Below are 16,542 nucleotides of genomic sequence, written 5' to 3' on the forward strand. Positions count from 1 at the left end.
AGGAAGAGAGTTTCAAAAGACATCTAGACCAATCCCTTTATTTTGCTAATAAAGCACCTGAGGTCCTGAGAGATCCAGTGACTTGCCCAAAGTGACAAAGGTAGGAAGGAACCAAGGTGGGATTGATACCCTAGTCCAACTCCAAATCCAGCAATCCTCTCATTGCACCATACTGCTTCCTTCAAGTCCATTGCTTCACCCACTACAACACCACTACCTGAAATTCTGAAGATGGTGCTTTGGATTCATTCAATGTTTAATTAAGTTTATTAACCCTTATTTAAAAGTTTAAGCATTTCCGAATATTTGCCCCAGGTCTTAAAGACTGGGGCAGCATTACAAATGTACTATTCATTTAAAAATCATTAATGAATAGTGTCTGCATTAAAGATTATGCAATAGATATTCCAAAAATATCCTTTTCTTTCTTCCAGACATTTTTCCTTAAAACACTTATAAGAGTGAATTTTCCAAATTTATGGCATAAAAAATGTTATGAACACTGAATTTATTAAACATCAGATAGAAATAGACATAAATTAATATATAATTGAATCATATTTAAAATTATTTCCCTATCATTAAAATATGCAATTGATAGTGCTGTTCCTTGTAGCTTCTGCCTGATTTTTGAAGATGGAATTTTGCAGTACTGTGAAAGGTAGAAGGAAATGATCAGTCCATCATGGAAAGCAGAAAACATTCCTTGTGTAACCTGACCATTTCATTTGTGATGCCACAACTCTCTCTTGCTTAGACTCTAAATACTTTCAAATGGAAAAGAAAAGAAAAATACCCTACACTTGTCAAAGAAGAGATCTGGTTCTTTGCCTAATTCAGTCTGTTTACACCATGAACTGAAATACTAGATTTGAACATTTGGCCAAAGTTTCTAGATGAAGTACCATGGAAATAAAATGAAAGATTTTTTTAAAAAGCCAATACAGTGGGTTTGGATATATATGGAGATGTTGGAGTTTAATTTATCCCTCTGTCCATTCCAAGGGAAAGAAACTGAAGCACAGGATTTGGTAAGAATTGATTCACAATTTTAATAATGATGAATAATTTCTGTATAATTTAAATATCTAGCTTATGCAAATAGATAAGCAGCAGAATGGTTGGATCAATTACTGCTTACTGGTCTTTTGTGAACATCCTTACTGGGCCCTGAAAGGTTTTGTTTAGTTCCTGCTGTTGAGTATGATAAAAGAATCATGTGACACAGACACCAATTCTAATTAAATTCTCCAGGTTATTGTTGGTCAACTGATCATAACTCAGTAACACAGTAAGTTTCCCCTAGTGTGAGTTTCCCATAGTTTGGAAGGAAGCCCTGAAAGAGGTGTATATTATTTAAATTCCCACTCTACAGCACTAAATGGTGCAGTAGATAGCATTCTTTGAAAAAAAAAAAAATCCTGAAAGAGGTGTGTAATACTATTGAAAACTTCTGATTTCATCACTAGATGGCACAATGGATAAAATGCTGGATCTGAACTCAAGAAAGACCTAAGTTTGAATCCTGCCTCTGATACTTACTAGCTGTGTAACCCTGGGCGAGTCAACCTGTTGGCTTCCTCATTTATAAAATGGAAATAACAATAGGACCTATCTCATTTGTGAGAATCAAATGGGATAACATATGCAAAGTGCTTCGCAAACCTTAAAGTGCTATATAAATTAAAGTTATCATCATCATCATCATCATCATCATCACCATCGACTTCTCTCCGACTGGCCATTCCATACTAATACTAAAAATCATGCTTCTACCAAAAATAATAAATTATTATGCTTATGTTCATTTTATGTTTATGATGTACACATATCTAGGATGATCTCTGTATTGTTAATTCCAAACCAAAAAATCAACTAATAACAGCTCATTTTTCCCTTATTTATAGCTTTATGTAGAACATTAAACCTTTAAAAACTCTTTCCTCATGAAAACCCAATAAAGAAGGTAGTTTGTCTTTAAAAATACTTTTAAAACAAGATGAACATATTTTAATTTTATAATTTTTTTTTTCATATATATGTATACAAGGGACAGCTAGGTGGTACAGTGGATAGAGCTCCAGGCCTGGAGTCAGGAAGATTTCTCTTCCTGAGATCAAATCTGGCCTCAGATTCTTAGTAGCTATACATCCCTGGGCAAGTCATTTAACTCTGTCTGCCTCTAATTCCTCATCTGTAAAATGAGTTGGAGAAGGAAATGGCAAACCACTCTAGTATCTTTGCCAAGAAAACCCCAAATCGGGTCACGAAGAGTTAGACATGATTGAAAACAGTTGAACAATAACAAAATATGTATACACACATATATGCGTATATACACACAGAGATATGTGTATATGTATACATACATATTCCTCTCCTTTACCCAGAGAATCATTTTCTATAAGAAGCAAGAAAGAGAAGGAGGACAGAGAGAAAGAGAGAGAAAGAGAGAGACAGAGAGACAGAGACAGAGACAGATAGAGGAAGGAAGGAAAGAAGGAAAGAAGGAAGGAACGACAAAAGAAAGAAAGGAAGGAAAAAAGAAAGAAGGGAAACAAAAACTTGAGTGAAACTAGTGAATGTATTAAATAGAGTCTTGGCAGAATATGCAGGATTCCACACCCATAGTTCCCCACCTCTGCAAAGAAGGAAGGAGGAAGGAAAGGTTCTTTTCTCCCCTCAGGCAGTATAAGTGTCATTTATATTTACAGATGGGGAAAATGAGACACAGCCAGGTAAAGGGATATAGCCATGTTTCTTTAGTCACCTTAGCTTTTAAGGCTTAGAATCTAAGACAGATCTCAAGTCATATCCAGAAATTCTTCCATTAAACAAGATATTTCATGGAGTTGGAGATAAGGCCTTTGTTAGTTTATTTAAAGAAATACTTTTTATCAGCTAAGCTATAATATTTAATCAGTGGGGAAATGAGTCATGCCCGAGGGACTACAGTTTCTATTATTTCAAGTAATATGTGGATAGACTTGAAATGAAGGAACTGAAGCAGCCAAATGCAATTAGCTTGTGTAGATATCACCAAGAAAAATTATTTTTAATGGTTATGTCAAATATATATTATAATTTTTAAAATAAAAAAGCAACCCCTTAAAGAAACAGATTGGTTTAAGAAACATAAGGAAAAGCTTGGATTCTTGGCTCTATGCTGGGAAATGATGTCTTTGGTGGGCTTCATCCTTCTCTTCTGCACAATAGGAACCTCCAACTAGATCACAGACTTATAATCTTAAAGTTGGAAAAGGACCTTTGAGGTCATCTAGCCCACCTCCGACAAGAATTATGAACCTCACTTATAAGGGCCCAGATAAATGGTCATTCAGATTCGTATGATGATTTCTAAGTGTCCTTTCAACTTTAAAATCCCATGAATCTCATGGAGAAAACTAAACCAGTGGGAGCTCATTGCTACTTCGGCCTATTGTGTGGAGATCTTCACCACTGAGAGGCATTAGCATCCCCCTTATTCTTTATTAAACTATGAGTGACTTGAGAGCAGGGACAGGTTTTTTTTTTTTAACCTTTCTTTTTATCCCAGCACTTAGCATACTGCTTGGCACTTCATAGGAGATTAATAAATTCTAGTTGACTAACTGATCAAGGCAAACAGTTCTAGGATAAGTTGCTAATCTAGTACCCTTTTATATTTAGTGTTCTATGGACAATTGACAGGAGGATAAAAATGACTACCATTTTCTTTCTTTAAACTGAATAAAAACTTTGGGATGTAGGCTCACCAAAAGTATCTTCAGGACAACACCAGCAATAGGCCACTTAATCAGATAATATGTACCTCACCCTGTTGCCTAATGGTTTTGATTTCTTCTTCCATAGCTTTATATTATTAAGTTTTCAGTTCCACGCAGCTTTGAGAGCATGAGCATTTGATACGGGAACATTTATTTAAAATTTTCTTAAACATGTATAGATCAATATTATGTCCACGGGATTATGGGAAACAGGTTTGTCTGTAATAATGCTCTGGTTTCAATACAGTTGATTTGTTTATTTCTCAAGGATTTTTAAGATTTCTATTGCAGTATGGGGATTTATTTTTGTTTATGGGATAATGAGCTTTTAATGTGTAATTATAGCTGCTAGATCATGTCTTCCTAGGTTTTTGATAAGTGGTCAATTTTTGCAACCTGAAATGATGAATTGTAATATTTTTACTGATTCCTTGAATAAACACTAAATCCTAAAGTCCTAAAGAGTGACCTTCAGGTGGCCATAATACATGTGTTATTATCAAACCCCCTTTTTTAATTTAATTTTTTAAAAAAAATTATTTTTGTTAGATTTTTGAGTTCCGAGTTGTCTCCTTCTCTCCTTCCCTCTGAATGTCACATTAGAGAAGGCGAATATTTGATACAGATATATATGTGGAAACATACAGTACATACTTCCATATATCATTTCCTCCTCTGGAGGTAGATAGCATTTTTCTTTGTAAGTTCTTTTAGTTGATTTGAATGATCATATTAATCAGAATAGCTTAGTCATTATTTAGTTACTTCAAACAATATTACTGTTACTGTACATTAAGTTCTCTTACTTCTGGCCATTTCATTGCATTATTTCATGCAAATCTTTCCATGATTTTCTAAACCCAACCTGCTCATCATTTCTTACTGGCCAAGAATATTTCATCATAATCATATACCACAACTTATTCAACCAATCTCCAATTGATGGGCATCCCCTCAATTTCTAATTCTTTGCTACCACATACAGAACTGCTATAAATATTTTACAATGTATAGGTTATTTTTCTTTTTTCCCTTTTCACCTTGGGAAACAGATTCTAATAGTGGTATTGCTGGGTAAAAGGGTTATACACAGTTTGATAACTCTCTGGGCATAATTCCAAATTCCTCTCCAAAATGATTGGAACGGGTCACAATTCCACCAACAATATATTAGGGTCCCAATTTTTTCATATCTCTTCCTGCATTTCTCATTTTCCCCTTCTATCATTTTAGCCAATCTGATAGGTGTGAAATGATACCTCAGAGTTGTTTTGATTTGCATTTCTTTGATCAATTATGATTGAGAAAATTTTTTCATATGAGTATATATAGTTTTCATTTTTTCCAAAAGCTGCCTATTGATATCCTTTGACCATTTATCAATTGGGGAATGACTCATATTCTTGTAAATTTGACTCAGTTCTCTATATATTTGAAAATATCTCAGAAACTGGCTATTACATTACCTCCCCCTCTCCCAATCATTTGCATTCCTTCCAGTTTTGGCTATATTGGTTTCATTTGTACAAACCCAAATGATCAATTTTACATCTCACAATGTGCCCTATTTCTTGTTTATTCATAAATTCTCTTACCTATAAATCTGACAGATAATATGTTCCACGCTCCTCTAATTTATTTATATCTCCCTTTATGTCTAGGTCATGTATCCATTTTGATTTTATCTTGGTGGAAGGTATAGGATATTGATCCACACCTAATTTCTGCCGGACTGCTTTCCAGTTTTCCCAGCAATCTTTATCAAAGAGTGGATTCTTATCCTAAAAACTTAGATCTTTGAATTTATCAAATGTGAGGTTACTATGAATCATTTGCTACTGTGTGTAGTATACCTACTCTATTCCACTGATCCACCATCCTATTTCTTAATTGGTACCAGATAATTTTGATAATTACTCCCTTATATTTAAGATCTGATACTCCTAGACACCCTTTCTTTATATTTTTTTCATTAATTCCTTTGATACTGATTTTTCATTCGTCCAAATGAATTTTATTATTTAAGGCCTGTTCAATTTATTTTTCTAAAATAGGCTTATTTAGAAATTCTATTTCCCCTTCTGTTAATCTAGGTAGTTTAAATTTTTGTAAGTAGTCTTCCATTTCACTCAGATTGTTAAATTTGTTGGCATAAAATTGGGCAGGCTAATTCCTAATAACTGTTTTAATTTCATTTTCATTAATAGTGTATTCACCTTTCTTAGTTTTGATACTAGTGATTTGGTTTTCTTATCTTTTAAAAAGTCATATTAACCAATGATTTTTCTATTATCATTGCTTTTTCATAAAACCAGCTCTAGTTTTATTTATTAATTCAACGGTTTTTTTACATTCAATTTTAACAATCTCACCTTTATTTTTCAAGATTCCAATTTGGTGTTTAATTGGGAATTTTTAATTTGTTCTTTTTCTAGCTTTTTAAGAATTACATGCCCAATTTGTTGATCTATACTTTCTCTATTTTGTTGATGTAAGCATTTAATGATATAAATTTTCCTCTAATTACCAGTTTTGCTAAATCCCATAAGTTTTGGTATGGTGTCTAATTATTATTGTTCTCTTTAATAAAACTATTTATTGTTTCCTTGATTTGTTCTTTAACCCACTCATTCTTTAAGATTGGCTTATTAAGTTTCCAATTAATTTTTAATCTGTTTCCATGGTCCTTCATTAAATATAATTTTATTGCATTATGATCCAAAATGCATTTAATATTTCTGCTTTTTTCTGCACTTGACTATAGGTTTTTATGCCTTAATATATGATAAAAAACAAACAAACAAACAAGAACAAAGCTTTGTTTTGATGACTGAATCTGTATACTTAGTCATTTGTTCTAAGCTTCTTTGTCAACAAATTGCTGGTTAGGTTCGTGCGGATGTCATCAGTGGAGGTTTTTTGATTCTTGTATCTTAGCTGTTTTGTAGGCTCCATTCCAAGGTGAATTTGCTTTTGGCTAGATTTGATTAATCCATTGGAGTGTACCTATTGTCTGCTTTTATTATGTTTGATGAAATATCTTTTAGTTTTAAAAGTATTTCTGTAAATTTTCAACTAATTTAGCAGGATAACCTCCCTCTTCTAATCCTTCTTCTCTTTTTTGAAAAAAAAAAGTGACAATATTTCTATATATACTTTGCGGTGATGGGGTCTACGTTTGACTACTATTGTACACGTTTATGTTAGGATTCTTTACAACTCTGAAATTGGGTTGTTTAAAATCTTTTTTTTTTTTTAATGAGGCAATCGAGGTTAAGTGACTTGCCCAGAATCACACAGCTAGTTATTGTGTCTGAGGCTGGATTTGAACTCAGGTCCTCCTGACTTCAGGGCTGGTGCTTTATCCACTATGCCACCTAGCTGCCCCTAAAATCTCCATTTTTACTTTACTATACTGCATGTTTCATATTTTTATGCTTAATTTCTTCTTTGATTTCTAAGTTTTGCTCGCACATAATCAAGTTCCTGATAATTACCTTTGTTTGTTGTTAATTCATTGTTCAGTTTTCTTTTTTACTTTTGAAATTTTATTTTTTCTCTTTTTATCATTAACTAATGATGTGTTTATTTTTGTTATTTAAGAAAATCTCAGTTTTGTTAGTTCTATATTCTTTTGATTTTTACATATCTAATTGTCAACATATTTTCTTATGTAGTTTTTAGGGCTAGTCTATTAATTTTCTAGTCTTATTTCTGGGATACTGTCATGAGGTTAACCTCAAAAATTTGTACCTAAAACTGGAATAATTACTACAGATTTAGGGCCATTTCACCACATGAAGGGAGCTCTGGGCTTAGGAGTGAGGGGAATGTAAGTCAGAAGCTACAATAAGGGGCAGCTAGGTGGCACAGTGGATAGAGCACTGGCCCTGGAGTTAGGAGGACCTGAGTTCAAATCAAGCCTCAGACACAATAACTAGCTGTGTGACTCTGGGCAAGTCACTTTACCCCAGTTGCCTCGTCAAAAAAAAAAAAAGAAGAAGCTACAATAATATTCCATGAAGTAATCTTCAATTACTTTGTCTGTAAATATTACCTTGTACTGATTTGTTTAATTTCTCTTCTTATTGGCATTGCATTGTTGGTTGCCTTTTTTGTTCATTTTAGGTGGTAAGAGTTGAACTTAGACCTCAGTTACTTCCCACTTGCCTAGTTTCCCAGAATTGCCTCCTTTTTAATTTTAAAGAGGAGAAAACAGACCCCAGAGAAATGACAATTCAAAGGTCACAGAGGAAAGTTTATTAAATGCCTATGTAAATTAAGGCTACACTGAAGAGGGTTTGAATGGAGGACAAATCTCACAGATTATCAGAGCTGCAAGAGGCCTTAAAGACTACCTTGGTCAACCCCTTACTTTAAAGAGAAGAAAACAGATCCAAAATCAGTGTGAGAGCAAGGAATAGAAGCACGTTCCCTTGAATCTCAGAGTCCACTGCTATTTCAGTTAGATTGCGAGAATCTGGCCTTTTGAGACATGAGCTAGGCTTATTCTTGGTTAGGCCCTTCTCAAGAACTGGCCCCTTGTCAAAATGAAGAAAGAAAAAAGAAAAATCAAGAGAAGAGCCTTAGCCTTTCCTGGACATACTCCAACCCCAAATTCATCCCCAGAAAGAATAGTCCAACAATCTCCTTTGAGAGGAAAAGGGATCTTCTTCTCTAGCCTTCATTGGATGGTGGAGGTGGGAAGTGGGCTACTACTTTCACCTGTCGTCACCCCCTCCCCTTTACTTAGAAGTCCAAGATACCAGGGTTCGAATTCATTACCTTTCCCTAGGCAGTGTGGAGATTGGATCCTGCTAGCTGGCCTCCACTCTCTTTTCCCATTCCCCTTGGCTGTAAGCTGCACTTTTCAGGGGGTTTTTCCACTCAGTCCTCCCCCTCTACTCTCTCCATCTTCTCACCAAGCTAGGTCTTGACTTCTTCTTAGTGGATTACAAGGGTTATCTATGTCCTTCAAATTTTCTATCCAAGAGCAATTTTTTTGCCTTGGGGCAAAGCCCCCGTTGTCTTCTGACTTAATTCTGAATTGGACGACTGGCCCAGAGGCATAGAAAGCCAAAAATTCAGAATCTTTGTAAGTTTAAGAAATTTTATAGAACAACAATATACAGATTTAGCCTAGAGGTTAAAGACCGGAGAACTACAATAAGCTGAGCAAATTGTGTCTGATATATTTAGATGTAATATCTAACTTTCTAACACTGTGTACCTTCTCCTTATTTTCAACCTTCACTTTGAATTGTATTGTATGCAGGTTTTATTTGCTCCTATTGGAGCATTTTATTGTGGCATAGAAGTCATCCTGGTTCTCAAAAGCTGTGCCACCGAACCACCACTTCAGGACCCGTCAGGACGAAAGGATTAGTAAAGGCCTGACAATGGACATTCATCCATGTCTCTGTGCAGCTGAGTTTGGAAAGGTTCACTGAGGGCTGATCGGGTACCAGGTGATGGACTTGTTGGACAAAGGAGCAATGTGAGAAACGAGGTGCTAGGCATGGAGAGGCTGCCATATGCCTTGGTGAAGGGGCCATCTTTCCCAACAAAATCACAGCTTTTTTATGAGAGGCAGTATGATATATAGGGGAAAGTGCTAGCATAAGGAAGTCTAGGTTCAGATCCCAGGCAGTACACTTATTAACTTGTGGCCATGGGCAAGTCACTTAATGACTCTGAGCCTCAGTTGTTGTGTCTGTAAAGTGAGAAAGCAGGTTGTATCTATTGTTTTATAGTATCATAGTGACGAAAGGCTGGGCCGCAAAGGAATTTTATTTTATTTTATTTTATTCATTCATTTATTTATTATGCTTTGGCAAGGCAATTGGGGTTAAGTGACTTGCCTAGGGTCACACAGCTAGTAAGTGTCAAGCATCTGATCTGAGGCCGGATTTGAACTCAGGTCCTCCTGACTCCAGGGCCGGTATTCTATCCACTGCCCCACCTCGCTGCCCCCCGCAAAGGAATTTTAGAGGGGACTTGGTCCAACCCCCTCATTTTAGAGTTGAAGAAAATATGAAGCTCACAGAAGTTTGGTGATTTTCCCAAAGTCACAGAGTTAGTGAATAATAAAGCTAGAATTCAACCACAGACATTTTCTTACATCCAGCATTCTTTCAAATTCTATCTTGTATCACTTAGCACAATCCTTTCCTTTTCACTCTCAGGATTTGTAACCTTTAAGGTGTTATGAAAAATAGAACCATTATTGCTGACGTTGTCATTATCACTATATAGCGAAGCATTTTTCTAAAAGTCAGGATAAGTCGCTGACCTGGGGCTAGCCCCTAGAACCGATGCATGAAACTACAACAGCCACAGAGGACTTGGAGCTCCACCAGCTATGCCAGTTGAGATCAGGATGCACTAGAAGGAGAGAAAGCCAGAGGATCTGGGGACAAAGTCATCCAATATCTCTGGGTCTCAATTTCCTCATCTGAAAAATTAGCAGTTGAACTAAATGAACCTTTAAGTTAGGATCTCTTCAAGATTTAAATATATGAATCTATGACTTTTTGCAAGCTGGCTCCAGCTTACCTATCTAGATTTGATTCATGTTACCTGCCCTCAGGTAGATCCTTGGGATCAGGGACTGATTTTCACTACTTCACCTTTGTATCCCCAAGACCTGCCACTGGGCCTTGAACACAGTACGTTAACCCTTAGAAACACACTGACAAGCAGAAATACATGATAGAGGATGACGATCTGCTCACCAGAAAGGAATTCTTTGATTTGTCATGCACTATGGACAGAAGACGGACCATGTATCTAGAAGGGACAGTGCTCTGTCTTTATCCTTGTGCTGGATCAAGGCAGCTAGGTGATGCAGTGGATAGAATGCTGGGGCTAGAGTCAGGACGACTCCTCTTCCTGAGTTCAAATCTGGCCTCAGAATCTTACAAGCTGTGTGACCCTGGGCAAATCACTTAAGCCTGTTTGCTTCAGTTTTCTCATCAGTAAAAGGGCTGGAGAAGGAAATGGCACATAATTCTGGTATCTTTGCCAAGAAAATGCCCAGGGGGTCACAAAGAGTCAGACACAACTGAAAATGACTAAAAACCAACTGGATATGCATAAGCACAGAGAGCCCATCAGAATTCCTCTGTGCAGCTTTGGCTAGGCATTTGGGTCTACCTTCAGGTTGGGAAATAAGTTAAGCGGATTTGGAAAACTAGAGATTGGGTGACTGAATACTGAGGCAATATGAATGGGGTAGGGCTGCTGTTGGAGCTCCAGGGGCTGCATTCACTGCCATCTTCAGCAACCACATTAGTCTAAAGAAGTGAGGAAAGGTGGGACAGCTAGATGGTGCAGTGGATAGAGAATGGGCTCTAGTGCCTGGAGGACCTGAGTTCAAATCCGACCACAGACACATAACACTCACTAGCTGTGTGACCCTGGGCAAGTCACTTTAACTCCATTGCCTGCCCCCTACCCCCAAAAAAAACCAAGAAGTGAGGAGAGGGTTTCTGACCTACAATTCAGGAAAAGAGGTACCAGATGGTAAAGTGCCTAATTCGCCTTCTTACTATTTGAGAGGGCAAATGTTAAATCCAAAGTCTTTCTTCTACTCCTTAAAGTTAATTTAAATTTTCTGTTGTAATTAGTACTAATTCTGGTTTTTTATAGATAAGAATGTGATTAATTACTTCTGATGTTATAAGTCATTTTTGGGTGAAGGAGGATGTACAAAAAGAGGGCCAGTGATGGCAAAGTGAAAGGGGGCAGAGAATAGACTCTTGTCTATATCCTTGGCATTCCATTCCATTCAAGGGAGTTCTACCCGCTGTGGTAGATTCCCAGGGTACAAAGACAAAAACAAAAATAGCTTTTGTCTTTCAAGAGCTTATATTACATTTAGGGAAAACAACAGTACACAGATTAGTATGTATGTGTGTAAATACATACCTGTATACACACATACATAAGTGTATATGTATCTATGTTTGCATATGTATGAATATGTGTGTATGTATATATATGTTTATATATACATATATACACACATACACACATGTTTAAATTTCATTTTGTTAGGCCTGGCCTAATGCTGTGTGTGTGTGTGTGTATATATATATATATATATATATATATATATACACACACACACACACACACACATACACATACATACATACATATATCCATATACATACACATACATACATATACATATATACATGCATACAATATATAGGTGTACATACATATACTATATCTATACACCCACACATTAATCTGTATACTGTTTAATGTTTTATATAGCATTGTATAGTATAGTATATGCAATACATACTACATATACATTATATATATTAATTTATGTGAGTATATATCTATATATACTATATGTGTGTATGAATACTATGTCTCTCTTTCTCTCTATATATATACATATATACATATATATGCATGTGTGTGTGTATACATATAAATTGGGGGGGAAACTTTTCAAAATTAGAGACAGATTAAGTCATGTGGATGGAATGCTCTTTTTTCCTCCTGTAAGTTTTAACCACAGGCTTCATAAGTAGTTGTATGAGCTGGAGTTATTGTGGTCATGATGCCTTTCGCCATTTCTTCCCTCCAGGAATGGGCAAAAAAAATCTTTGTAGTAGTGAGTCTAAGGGTAGTGACTAGAAGTTGGTTAAATCTGGTGATAGAAGAAAGCAAGTAACTGGCCAAGACTAATGATGCTAATATTCTGGAGGTTGGCAGAGAGGGGGCAGAGAAAGGGAGTGAGTACTTCCTTTCCTGTTGCAGCTCAATAGATGAACCCTTTACTACCTTCAACTAAACAAATTTCCAAACTCTTACAGCCTCTTAGCTGCAAGCTGTAAATAAATTTTTTTTAAATTAAATTGAATCCTATCATTCAATATCATGATTCTAAGACTAGAAGAGACCTGGAGGGTACAAGTCTTTGCATGCAGATAAATAATAGTAGTCTACTGGCAACTAATCTGAATTTTACTAAGATAATAATAATGGCAATATATTCCCTCAAGAGTATGGCTAAGCACTATAACCCTACAAATGGGGTTTATGATGGAAAAAAGTTTATGATGGGAAGACTGAGGTTACTATGATCATATTGTGATTTGCTTGTTTATTGATTAGCTATTGAATATCCTATCTTCTTGTAATTATTCAAAGATATATGTTACAGAAAAATATAATAAAAGTGGTAAATGGAAACAATGTAATCTGAATTATGCAGAAAACATTAAAAATGTGAGTATTATGATCATATTGTATAAAATAGATTGAATAATAATACAAATTATAAATTCTGAGTTGAATACATATTCACAGGCAAGAAAATACTATATCTGTAAAACTAATTAAAAATAGCAAATAACCTTGACTGGGGTAAAAATACATATATATATATTTTTTTGCTTTTCTATATGAATAAGAAAAACCTTCAACAATAAAAAGTCATTTAATGAATAAAAACTACAACAATAACAGATTACATTGATGTATTCCTCTAAGATATGCAAATTACTTTACATATATTATCTCATTTGATCTTCACAACATACCTATGGGATAAATATGATTATTATTTCTACTTTACAGATAGAATGGCTGAGGTGAAGTGACTTGACTAGGGTAACACAGCTAGTTTCTGGGGCAGGGATAGATCTAGGATATGGTTTTCGAATTAGCAGAGAAAGGAAAATAAGAATTATCCATAGATTCATAGAAGGTGAGAGCTAAAATTAGCCGGCAATTATTTACTAAGTGTCTAGTATGTGCCAAATACCATGTTAAAATGGCCCTAAGCAATCATTTAGTCCTTTTCCATAATTTTGGAAATGAATAAAATGAAGTTGAGAGAGGTTAGGTGATTTAGCCCAAGGTCACTGGGACAAATAGCAGAGAATCTCAACAAGGGTGGGGATTCAAACCATTTCTACTATTCTTGGATAAACGAATGTCCTTTAACCATTGTTGTAGCTACACAATGTCAAATATTTGGATGAAAAGTGAAAAATTATGAGCTACTGACTATTTGGAAAGTGAACATCTGGAAAACTGACTGAATTTTTCACTTTTTCCATTCAGATATACGGCACATTGTGTTCATATGCACTATGAATTTTTTTACTCCATTTTAATGAATTAATTAAATACATTTTATTGGCACCTGTAATTTCATCAATATGTGTTACTCCCTTCACTGATGGTGATCAGCAATTCCTCTGTAAATTATAGTTTTAGGGAGTTGTCTAAGATATTGAGAAGCTAAGTGGTTTGTCTGGGGTCAATTTTCAATAGACTTCAATCAAATTCAATAAGGATTTTTTAAAGTAACTATCTTTTTGCTAGCCATTGTGCTAGATTCCCAAGATACAAAGAGAAAAGTGAAAATAGGTTTTGCCTTTTAAGAACCCACACTCTACCAAGGGAAAAAACAAACAAACCAGTATATACATTACTGTGTGAGAGTGTATTTAAATTTCATTTAGGTCTGGCCTAATAGTGTGTGTGTATGTATACACATGCATACATATACATATACACAAATGCATATACACATATATATGTATATATATTAATCTGTGTACTCTTGTTTTGTTTTATATAGTACTGTATACTATAGTATGTGTAGTATATACTATATATACACTAAGTTGTATACTCTTGTTTTCCATATATGTGTATATATGTATATCTATAGACATGTTATACATACACTATATATAGATATACTATATCTATATAGATATATATGCATACATACACAAACACACATGTACTATCTATCTATCTATCTATAGAGAAGATTAGGCAAATCACACAAGTCACATATCAGAGGTTGAGTTTGGACTCTTCTATTCCTGTCTCTAAGGGCAACCCTCTTATCCACTATGTCAAGCTGTCTTTTAGCAATTATAATAGAATATTAGCACATTAACAATATAAAAATGAATAAACATGTTAACAATATCAATGAATAATATCATTAAAGTTTAAACTAAACCATGTGATGCTTTCAATGTTAGAAATAATGAACTTAAAAATTAAAAAAGACAAATTCTATAGACTAACAGTATAAATAAAATGTATATTAATATATAATATTTTAGAAGTTTTACCCACATGTGTAGGATAAAAGGGAAATTGGAATTTGTAAAAGCGAAATTCTCACATTGCAATGTTACAATGATTAAATATATAATGTTTATAAAATACTTAGCAGTAATAACCATAGTATAATCCTTACTAAAATAAGCAAAACATGTTTTCTCCCCAAATTAAAACAGACTATATCTGTGTGACAAGTTTACAAATATCAAAGAATCAACATGGCCTAAATACAATTAAATAACCATCAACAATTCAGAGGGAAACATTTCAAAATATATGGTTTGTTGACAATAGTGTACTGTCATCAGAGACTGTTACTATTTTTTTCTAGAAATCTTTTCTTTAAGAATTAGTTTAATATGAAATAGCTAGTAAATTAATATCAAAAGACAAAAAGACATTGCTTTGATACATGAGGCCTACTTTTCATAATTAGCTAAAATAAACATTTTAGAAATGAATGATCAAAGGACTGAATCTGACCCATGGGGAAAAATCCATTGAATCACAGGTTGCAATTAAAATAAGAGCTCATGCTGTTAATCTTTTAAATAATTTAATTTTTCTCATGTCAAAAGAAGATATTTAAGGGGAAATATGCATTTAAATACATGTTTTAGGCAATTCTGGCTGATGACATTCTACCCCCTAACTGTAAAAGAATTCACTTTGACATGAAATTCCATCAATTCATTTGCGATCTCTAAATGTACATGTAATGAAACCACAACTTACACGAAGATTCTGCTGAGTGTCTGGATGCCTGATTATTTTTTTCTCTGTTCTGAGCCAAAGCACTCCCACTGTTCATGGAAACAAGGTCTACATCCATGTCTTCTCTCCTTACAAGTCTTGCCTGGAAGCAATGGGAGGGAATGTACACAATCGTGAAACAAAATATGGCATTTTCTGAATGCAGCTCACATTACCCCAAATAAACAAACAGGCTCTGTCAAACAACCGTCTTCCAAATGATACCACAATCCTTTATTGCTGCCCAGGCAGAACAAATGCACTATGTCAAAGCATTTTTTGCAAATAAGAGCCGATTTCAAAATTGTGGTTTGCTATTTGAGTCTGTACAACAAAAGAAAACATTTTAGTACTGTAATTTTGAAGAAAATCAATCTTCCAGACAGCTGATGAAACCTTAAACAGCTTAAGATCATTTATTTACCAGTATATAATTTAATTCTTAATTGAATGTCAGAAATGTCAGAACCAGTTATTTTCTGCAATATTTAAGTTTTGTCCAATACAAGTATCAGTCTACTAATAAATGTAAAGTTTTTATTCTCTGTTTATTACAAAATCATGTTGAAAAAGAGATTTTTAAGTCTATAATTAATATACAAGTAACATAAAGGTCCTGTATTCTAGAAGTGATGACAATACATACAAAATGCTCTTGAGGGTTAAATAGGACAATCAAAACACAATTATTATATTTAAATTCATCAACATTTTTGCCTAAACCCATATTGAAGGATTTTTTTTCTGTTTATCAGAATAACATTTTAATTCACCATCTAATTTTACACTTAGCATGTATGCAGATTTAGATGAGTTTAAAAATTTATTCATTCACTCATTTTTCAGTGATTTCTATATGCAATGAACATTTTTCAAGTTATTTGGGACCAATTATTAGTCA

General features: G+C 34.5%; 1 protein-coding gene across 1 annotated transcript in view; it reads right to left on the reverse strand.

The window, feature by feature from the left end:
* Nucleotides 1–16,542, reverse strand: part of LRRIQ1 (leucine rich repeats and IQ motif containing 1) — a 225,895-nt gene that overhangs the window by 13,407 nt on the left and 195,946 nt on the right. The window contains exon 28 of the mRNA XM_027842509.1: nt 15,624–15,744. Within this exon, the coding sequence (XP_027698310.1) occupies nt 15,624–15,744 (121 nt within the window). The remainder of the gene's footprint in view (nt 1–15,623; nt 15,745–16,542) is intronic.

The sequence above is a fragment of the Vombatus ursinus genome, unplaced genomic scaffold, assembly GCF_900497805.2.
Source record: "Vombatus ursinus unplaced genomic scaffold, bare-nosed wombat genome assembly UNPS02014874.1, whole genome shotgun sequence".
NCBI lineage: Eukaryota > Metazoa > Chordata > Mammalia > Diprotodontia > Vombatidae > Vombatus > Vombatus ursinus.